The sequence below is a fragment of the Tupaia chinensis genome, unplaced genomic scaffold (genome assembly GCF_000334495.1).
Source record: "Tupaia chinensis unplaced genomic scaffold, TupChi_1.0 Scaffold000153_1, whole genome shotgun sequence".
Classification (NCBI taxonomy): domain Eukaryota; kingdom Metazoa; phylum Chordata; class Mammalia; order Scandentia; family Tupaiidae; genus Tupaia; species Tupaia belangeri.
Genome location: NW_006159624.1, coordinates 2,105,355 through 2,115,457, shown reverse-complemented (window position 1 = coordinate 2,115,457; position 10,103 = coordinate 2,105,355). Strand labels below are relative to the sequence as shown.

At 33.8% G+C, this 10,103-nt stretch overlaps 1 protein-coding gene and 1 long non-coding RNA gene across 3 annotated transcripts in view; both read right to left on the bottom strand.

The window, feature by feature from the left end:
* Window positions 1-6: 6 nt before the first annotated feature.
* On the bottom strand, window positions 7-3,063 carry LOC106734592 (uncharacterized). 2 transcript variants are annotated; one of them, XR_001370156.1, is made up of 3 exons: window positions 2,985-3,063; window positions 961-1,088; window positions 7-149 (listed from the first exon to the last, which is right to left on the bottom strand). It is a non-coding gene; the product is annotated as an uncharacterized LOC106734592 (long non-coding RNA). The 2 variants fall into 2 exon arrangements; XR_001370157.1 differs by having other exon boundaries at window positions 961-1,111; window positions 2,985-3,052.
* A 121-nt stretch (window positions 3,064-3,184) lies between these two features.
* The window catches only part of CYLC2 (cylicin 2), an 8,841-nt gene continuing 1,922 nt past the window's right edge, over window positions 3,185-10,103 (bottom strand). Inside the window, exons 2-4 of the mRNA XM_006145563.1 lie at window positions 8,593-8,633; window positions 6,033-6,154; window positions 3,185-4,678 (exon numbers count right to left, since the gene is read on the bottom strand). Of these exons, the coding sequence (XP_006145625.1) occupies window positions 3,725-4,678; window positions 6,033-6,154; window positions 8,593-8,633 (1,117 nt within the window). The 3' untranslated portion in view covers window positions 3,185-3,724. The remainder of the gene's footprint in view (window positions 4,679-6,032; window positions 6,155-8,592; window positions 8,634-10,103) is intronic.

The window sequence follows — 10,103 nt, the reverse complement described above, 5'->3', positions numbered from 1 at the left end:
GTTCAGCAGTCAAATGCCATGTTCTGTGAGGCTGATCACATGGGTAGGTTCCAGATTTGCATTTGGAGACCTCCCTGAATATTCTAGGCATGCATGTGCCCTTGATCTGAGGCTAGCACAAGCTGGTGGTAAATTCTTGTGTGAAGACCCTGTGAGGAATACTTTCTGCTTAATTTTATTATGAATTTAAACTTCTCTAAAAACAAATCTTTTAAAAAATGTCCAGGGCAGGTCCTATGGCCTAGTGGTTAAGAGAGCTGATCTCAGACAGCCAACTACAGTTCAAGTCTCTGCCTTGGGCTTGAAAAGCATACTGAACACATGTCCATGCATGCCCCAAATCCCAACCGAATTAAGAAATGAAGAAGAAGAGATTGTAGTGTGGCAGTGCCCCACCGGGAGGTGCTTTCTCCCTGTCTCTCTCTCTCTCTCTCTCTCTCTCTGGTGAATGTGTACATCCTGTGGCAATTAAAATGAGTGTTCAAATATGCAAAATGTGAGCTGAAAATGAATTGTTTGGAAGATTTGGCAATATGAAATTCTAAGAGAACTGTGTTCTAGTAGAGTTGACAAGTGTGAAGGTGTATGGTCATGCTAAATACAGAAAGAAATCCTGTAACAAGAACATTGCAGAAAAAAGGAATAGTGGTACCACTTGAGGGCAGAGAAATAGTTATTAGGTCATAAGGAGCTTTATAAATCAGAACAAAAGAAAAGTTTATATTAAAGGTGGCATCAATACACTAGAAAGTTTTGTTCAATGGATCATGATGGTTTCTGTGTGTAAAATGAAATGTGGAGTGTGGTGAGTGATCAAGTAGGGGACAGAGTGTTGGGCTTTCCATGTGAGAAGTAATGTTTAATTGAACTTTCAGTGTGGAAGCATTTGAAATGTAGTGAAGCAGACTTATTTGAGTATTTATTTTGGAAGAGAAGTAGGAATAATTAGGGATGACTCACCAATTTTGGATTAAGTCACGGTTCAGATACCAGTGCCATTTACTCAGTAGTTGAAGACTGGGAGAGAAATAGACTTCGATGGAGTGATAATCAAGCGTTCTCTTCAGGGCATGTTAATTTTGAGATGACTGGAAGACAGTCAAGTAAAGACCTTAATTAAATATTTGGATACACGAATTTGAAACCAGTGGAGTCCATACTGGGTTTAAATATAGAATTCAGCAATGTAAAAATGTTATATAACGTCATGAGAATAGATGGAATAAATAATGTAGATAATGTAGATAAAACAGAAAAGGTGCTAGGATAAAAAGGCACTCGTTGGGTATTAGATTTGATTCATGGAGGATTTTGTTGACCTTGGTACATTTCAGTAGAAAGGTAAAGTCACATGGTCAGTATTCTGTCACTGTACATTAAGTTTAAATCTAAAACAAGACTTTTAAATCTCTTGGGCAAAAAATAATATTGTTTCCTATTTTGAGGGGAAAATGAATTCAAAATTAATCTCTAAGTCTTCAGAGAGATGTTAACACTTTCAGAAAAATTTTAAAAATCTGAGCAGGCTTTTACAATAAATAGAGCAAAAATTATGAAATTTCTGGAGAAGCTAGTGCAGAGTTAGAGAAACAGTATTTCACTCCGCCATGATGGTGGCTCCAGATTAGCAAGGTGGATGGACCATGAGTTCCTCTTGCCATTAATCCTTGGTATTTAATACAGGAAAGACAGGAGTCAATATTTATTGATCAGGCTAAATAGAGACTTTTCAAAAGAAGCTAGCTCTTGAGAGTACATAGAATAAAAGTCCTTCCTTTTAATATGAAGCAAAAGCTTTATCTTGCACCCCGAGTTTATATTATGACAGATAAAGGTTAGAGAAAATCATCTATCAAGTACTACAACATTGTTGAGTTTATCTGAGAGAGAATGTTTTGGGCACACATGTCTGGTGCATGTACATAGAAAGGAGGAAAAGGGACTGTGGTGTGGCCATCCCCTTGCAGGATCTTGCCTTTTCACTTTTTTTTTTTTCTCTCTCTCTATAATAAGCCTCCATGCCCCATAACAACAACAAAGAGTAAGTTGTTACTAATTGATAAGTCTAAGAGTATTGCATTTTGCTTTATACATTTAAAAATTTTCCCTCCTATTAATAGAAGTTGTGGGTCACAATAGAATTTAAAACAGTTGTACGTATATGAAGTTTGGAGCCAGCAGATAGTGTGGTTAAAGCACTGGACTCCCACATGATCTACTGCAATTCAAATCCCAGACTAAGTGGCCTAAAAATCACACCAGGTACATGTGTGTACATGCCCAAAATCCTGAGGGAGAATGAAGGAGAAGGGATTGAGTAATGGCCATTCTCCCTGGAGGGTGATTTCTCATTTTCCTTCTTTCTGTCTCTCTTTGTCTCTCTCTGGTTTACACACAAACCCTGTAGCAAAACCTAAGGAAAATATATATATATATAAAGTTGTTTCCACATAGAAATAATATCAAATAGTTTTACTTTGTTACACTGTTAAATCTTGGTTAATTTATCTTTTTATAGGCTTTTAGCAAATTTTTTTCAAGAAGGTCTTTCATATGGCTCATTCACATTTGTTGGCAATTTGGACATTTTTTTGGTTTTAGCCTTTTTTAAAAGGAGAGAAGTTGACTACTATTTTCTGTTCTAAAAGCCTTTGAATATTGTTATAATTATCATATATTATAAGCTAGAGTTCTCTAAGACAAATAGCTCCACTTCTCTGCTTTTTTCATCCTAAAAAAGGTAAGAAAAGAAATGGATAAAAAGTATGCATTTCATAGATGTTTTTTAAAAGTTCCATTCACATGGGAGTCTTTCTATGTACTTCATATATAATGAGAAAACCTAAACTTGAAAAAATTCTAGTAAAAACCTAATCAGTAAATTGAAGAGAGATTACAAGAACTGTAAGTGTCAATTTAAACCTTTAAGTTGATTCAATTATTTTTGAGGCAATTTGTCTTAAAATAAAACAGAACTAACTTACCAAAGTGTGTTTTGATTGGCCTGAAGAGGAACATTCAACAACCATAATCATGGTGGTGCTTAAACATGTTTAAACTTCAGAGATGATGGTGTAAGGGAAATAATATTTCCTTTTCTTCCTTACTCTCTCTCTCTCTTTCTTCCTTTCTTTCTCTCTCTCTCTCTTCCTTTCTTTCTCTCTCTCTTTCTTTCTTTCTTCTTTCTCTTTCTTCTTTCTTTTTCTATTATTAAGGAAAGCTATCTTTAATTTTATTTACTTAAAAGTAGACTTTCTGAAAGATGTTTCCTTTTTCATGATTACTACTATTATCTAAATCTATGGATGCGGCTTGCGATTTTTTTTCAAATTAAAGTTACATCTACTCCCTTGTATTCTTTAAGGCTTCATTAATTTTTTTTTAAATCCGTAAATCCACTGTCATTACCTTCTAAGTCCTAATTTTCATGTTATCTTTTGAGTGCTTCTAGGAATCTTTCATTGAGTCTTTTATGTCCTTCAAATTTAACACAAGTGTTCTCCATGTCCTTCAATAGATCCTCCCTTAATTTTTCTTAACATTTTTTCTTGTATTTTAGTTAATATTTTCCAAGTCTTCCTCTGTATTCTTGTCTACTTTTAAAATGTCTTTGAGTAATGTTTGAAACTTTGTTCTCATTCATAGATTCAGATACAGACTACTAAAATTGTTTCATCAAATATGCTTTTGAATTACTCTTTTAGTGTGAGTCATTATTGAAGGCCTACTTGGCCTTTTTTGCATCTTTCTTTGCATCTTTCTTTGCATCCTTCTTTGCATCCTTCTTTGCTTCACCAGATTCTGGGCCAGCATCTTTTTTGGAATCTTTCTTTGCCCCTTTCTTGCCCTCTTTCTTGGCATCTTTTTTGGCATCATCCTTTGTTTCACTGTCTTCAGCACCGGCTTTCTTTTCATCTTTCTTACCTTTTTTAGTGTCTTTCTTTGATCCTTTCTTGGCATCCTTTGCTTCATCACCTTTCTTTCCCTCTGGTTTTTCGGCCTCAGATTCTGAACCCGCATCTTTATCTTTACCCTTTGCACCTTTTTTACCCTTTTTGTCATCTTTCTTAGCACCTGCTTTTTCATCTTCAGATGCAGGAGCTGAGTCTTTGCCTTTCTTTGAACCTTTTTTATCCTTTTTGTCATCTTTCTTAGCACCTGCTTTTTCGCCTTCAGATTCTGTAGCTGAATCTTTGCCTTTCTTGGAATCTTTTTTACCCTTTTTGTCACCTTTCTTGGAATCTGCTTTTTCGCCTTCAGATTCTGAAGCAGAATCTTTGCCTTTCTTGGAATCTTTTTTACCCTTTTTGTCACCTTTCTTGGAATCTGCTTTTTCACCTTCAGATTCTGTCCCTGAACCCTCACCTTTCTTAGAACCTTTTTTACTTTTTCTTGACTCTGTTCTTGCAATGCCTTTTTCATCTTTAGTTTCTTTGTCTTTCTTAACTTTTAATTCTGATTCTGATTCTGATTTGTCTGTCTCTTTATCTTGGGCTTCTTTACCTTTCTTACCTATTTCTGCTTCTTTAGGTATCATCGTGGCAGAAGGAGTTGGTTTTGGTGGAGGTTTCCTCCTGGCAGCTAAATAAACAGATGGTCGCTCAGAAATTCTCATTAAAGAACGGTGCATCCATAATGGCTGTTTATGACCTCCTCTTAGTTTTTCTTCATCAATTATCTGAAAAATCAATTAAAATAATTATGAGCAACTTGCGGGTGATTTACATGTCTTTATTATCAGAGAACAAATTTAATCTTTAATTTCAACTATGAAGACTTAAGGTTTTGATAAAGAGTGAATATATTATGAATTTAGTAGTTACTCTGCTTTTTAATTTTCTCCTTTTGTTTCACTAATAGGGAGTCATGCCTCAATTATGGTTTACATTCAGTTTAGGGTATGTTTATACATTTCTTACAATACTATATTAATATTGATAGGAACTTCCTTTGTCCCATGGTATGTCAGAAACTCTTTATGATCAGGAGTCTTCTTTGTTTATTATTCATTGTCCTCTGTGTTTTTAAGAATTCTTGGACTATTTTGCCTACCTTCCATTTCTAGACTTAGTCAGGAAATATTGATAGTTATTCTCTAAGTTCTGGTAGGTCTAGGCTCAGCATATACTGATCTCTATTGTCACTTTAAAAAAATATTTTATTAACTTTATTTATTATTGCCATTTTCAATTTGACCAGAAAGAGACAGAGGGAGAGAAGAGGGAAAGTGAGAAAACAAGCTGCCAGGTTCTGGACTTGAGCCGTGGTAAACCATGTGGGAGTCCAGCCCCCTTAACTACTACTCCACCTGCCAGTCCCACCTATTGTCACTTTCAAGGTTTCTGGAAATTAGAATAGTTAAAGGTAGAAATATAAAACTCTTCTTTCTTGGCAGGATATAAATTGAATATTGCCAGATAGGTAACTAAAATAATGAAATCTGTAACATTAAGTATAGGGTGATTTGAGGAGAATGGTGAATTTTGTTGTTAACTCCTAATAAAATATTTGTAAAAGCAAAATAGATATCTTTTATAGAAATGTTAACAAAGATTCAAAAAAATGAATTGAAAAAGGAAAGAAAAGAATGTTGATGACTACTTACAGGATTTAATTCCTAAAATAAGCAAGAGTTGATGATGCATTCATTTTGTGAAAACTTTTCTTTGGACACTTTTATATCCTGTGGTAATTCCTTGGGAAGTATTTATCTTCTAATACTCAGAATCCTGAATTCTGTTTTACAGTAACTGAGGAAGCAGTGAAATTTCAGTAGGTATAATGTAATTTCATGATTCTAGCAAGCCAGTCTCTCTGACTGGCATACATTTCTTGAATATACATACTAACCATAACATTAGAGTATGACTGTACATGATTTCAAAAGTTTATTAGTAATAAGTAATTACTTATTAATTAGTTACTGTTTCTTATTAATTACTTATTAGTAATAATCATATATTAATAATAGCTACAATTGTTTGACTAAATTTAGTTGTTATTTATAACAATATATCTTATTCAGTACTTACAGGTGTTGTGTTGTCTCTCAGTTGAGAAGGTTTTGATCTCCTTTTTTTTCCTGGCCGTGGTGGTTTGGGAAATGCCAGGGAAAAGTGTTGTTGATTCCATGATTTTTTACTTAATTCACTGACTAAAATAAAACAGATAAAACATACATTTGGGAGTAAATAGAATTCCATTAGTGCTAAAATAGAAGGTAAGTGCAACACATTATCATCTGAACAAATAAACAAATGATTCAAATTCTGGCTTCATTTATTTGGTAATGTTTGCAATCGTCTGTTATCATTATTAGAAAATAAAATTGATTTTCTTTGGGCTTAATCTGGAGGCACAGTCAGTAGACAACTGAACATAATGCTGAAAGCCACTCAGATGACCACGGGTTCCTGTCCACAGACAACACTGAAAGCATAAGAGCATATGCACTTGTGCCCAACATCCTGACAAGTTGGAAGGCCGGGGACAGGAACACAATGTACAAGACCCCATCAAGGGAGCTTTTCTCTTTAAGTCTCTCTCGGGCATGTACACATGTTCCCTATCATGGAAAACAAAAACAAAAACAAAAACAAAAACATAAACTAAGTAGTTGTTTTTTCTATTTTGATCTATTTTACATATCATTACATAAAGTGGGCTTTGTGAAACTAATATAATCTATAGTATAAAGGGGAAGAAACAGTTCCACAGCTTCCTTGTAAATATTCCTGTCTCTTTCAGTCTAAGTATTTGCTTTATGTTTTTTTTTTTTTATTAGAATATGAGACTACTGAGAACAAGAAATATGTTATCTACTTCTTTAGCCTCCAAAGTACATAGCACAATGCTGGGCCTAAAATATTCAGTGAATGTGTGATTGAATCTAAGCATCAAGATTTATCATTCCCTTAGTTAGTAATCATGTCTCAAGCTATGAGAGTAACTGCTATACACCCAAAAACTGCATTGTAATAAGTAGCATGTTTAATGAAGAAAATTGGTAAAAGTCTACAGAATGATGAATGGAGAGGTGAAGTTACCTAGAAACTATAATAAAAATGAATATGAATATTTAACTTACCAGTCAGGCCAGTGAGGATGTACAATCATTGTACAAGTATTTAAATATTTACGGTATTATTATGTGTAAGAGAAAATTGCATACAGACTGTGGCACAGGGGTAAAATTCCACACTGCAATTCAATCCCACAAGAGAAGGTTCTCAGTTCAAATATGGAGACATCTCTTAATTCACTGGACACAAATATGTGCATGCTCTCATGTTGGCTGAAGGTTGAAGGTGTGTCAATGTATCAATATTCTGTTAGAGGGATTGTCTCTCATTCATAAAAAAATGAGATAAAATACACAAACAGTGTTTTAATTAGAGAGTGGGGAAAAAAAAAAAAGACTTTTCATGTGTCTCTTAAAGACAGTATCAGAGTCCATGGGGAAATTAAAGAATGAAAAGCATATCAAAGCTTATTTAACAAGGGGAAAAAACACTTGATAAGTAAAATCTTTCAGTATCAGATAGATTTGCTTTGCCTAGTAATACAATATTTGGCCAGTTATAAGCCAGATACAATCAATCAGGAATGCAATAGAAGTATAGAAGGGGTTTCTTTTTTCTTTTCTTTCTTTTTTTTTTTTTTTTTTGAGAGATTTTTGCTACTGGCTGTATGCACTTGCCAGAGAGACAGAAAGTGAGAAATGACCCCCTTCTCCACAGGGGATGGCAACATCACAATCTCTTCTCCTCCATTCTCCTCTCAGGATTTCAGGCACCCATGTTCATGCACCCAGCCTGAATTTTAAGTTGCTGGGTCCAGGAATCAAACTGCAGTTGACTATGTGGGAGTGAGAGATGTAACCATTAAGCCATTTGTTGGTCCCAATAGAAGGGATTACTGATGCAGATGAAAAGTTGTTTATCCAAGTATTACATTGCTTTTAAACTGCAACATTATCTGATTATATAATTTCTAAATTGTTAATATGTCCAAATTTAGGTTAATTAACATATTTTCCAAATATACTCTAGATTTAAAATTAAATATATATATGTGTGTGTGTGTATACACATATAAACACATACATTTCATATATTTTATATATAAATATAAATATATAAATATAAATAACATAAATATAAATATTTTGTGTCATAGGACACATGTGCTCACCAGAGAGATACAGCAAGAAGGAAAATGAGAAATCACTCCCCAGGAAAAATGGCCATCCCACAATCCCTTCTCCTCATTCTCCTCTCATGATTTTGTACATGCATGCACGTGTACCTGGCATGATTTTCAAACCACTGGGTCCAGGACTTGAACATCATTTGGCATGTTGGAGTCCAACACCTTAACCACCACATCACCTGCTGGCTCCTAAAATGAAGTTTATGTTTATGGTATTTACTTAACCCATGAGGAAGGTTCCTTGGCAAATAAAATGTTGATAAGTAATTTTATTCTGTGGCAGTTTTTTTTTTTATATATAATAACTTTAAATGGAGTATAATTAACTTTCCCCTAAAAGTGCTCATGTACTTTTTATAATTATTTTAAACTCTTTCTTATCTGGAATGTAATTATCATATGTCCCCAAGTTTACTTTTTGGCTATTAAAAGAAAAAGAAAAATGTTAAGTAATTATTTTAAAAATCGCTGTATTTAATGATTACTATTGTACATAAGCACTTGCTACCAACTACTAGAGAAATATTTTACATTCCCATATCTCCATTTTTATATAATATTACCCCACAACAGTTGATATGGCAAATGTGTGTCATATTTCAACAGAACCAAACCATGGTGGACGTGTATATGTGTGTGTGTGTGTCTGTGTGTGGGGGGTATGTGTTTAAAAATATAAATATATATTGGGACAGTCCATTGTCTGGTGGTTAGGCAGCTGGATCTCACATGGCTGACTATGTGGTTCAAGACTCATACATAGTTGCTTGATAAAAATGCCGAGTGTGTGTGTGCATGCCCAGAAAGTGTTTTCTCACTCTCTGTCTCTGTTTCTCTCTTGAGAGTACACTTGCCTTTTGGAAAATTAGAAAATAAATAAATGGAAAAAATGTTAATGTATTTCTATATTTAAAAAGTCACCAAATTTTCACATCTGAAAGTTATATATTTTTTAAAATGTCAAAACCATTATTCAATTATTTCCCCCACCTCATGTTTCAAATTCTTTTGCAACTGTTTTTGAACTGAGGAATCACTTTACAAACATTGTACTTAAGTCAAAATAGGTTCTCAAAATGTTCTCAGAACTCAGGCAAATCCAAATCATTAAATGTCATATCTATATTTCTGTGAATATGTGTATGTGTGTGTGTTGGGTGGAGGGTTGCGCCAGACATACTGAAAAGAAATTTGTTTTTGTTCCCTAGAAAAATCTAAGAAATTAAATTTTGTTGCATGTAATTTTTTTACTTACAAGTTGCCCTCTGTTTTATTACAATATGAGTATGTTTGTTCCCATGCAGGGGAGAATTATAATCTAATTGTCATTTGTTTTTACTGAAAACCAATATTAAGATCTATTAGAGAAATATTGTTTTTTACTGTTCTATTATATTACAGAGAGAGGTTGCTGTTGATCATGAATGAGTTAGAGGCTTACACCCACACACACATTCATGTAGCGTGTTACTTTTTGACAGTCCATAAAAATTAGGAATTAAGGACATTAAAGATAGCATTTTGATACCTTTGTTAAAGAATGAAGTTCCCAGCTAAAACCTGATACCTATTTTATCATTTATAAAAATTTGAATTAATTAATTGAATAAAATTTAGGATGTGCTGACCAACAAATTATCTGACTGAATGTTTCCTTAACTGAGAACATATACTAAAATTCATGGCACCAATACATCTGAACTCTAGGTTTGGTCTGGCCTTCATATATTTGCACACTGCTGAAGAGATGTTGCTGTCCAGCCTTGATTATGAATGGTCCTACTCCAAATTCTCTGGAAAGAGACTATAAGATCAGGAAACTAGCGTTGAAAATTTAAATATTCAGATTTTCAGATACTTTATCTGATGCCAAATCTTTTTGAGAACCTCTT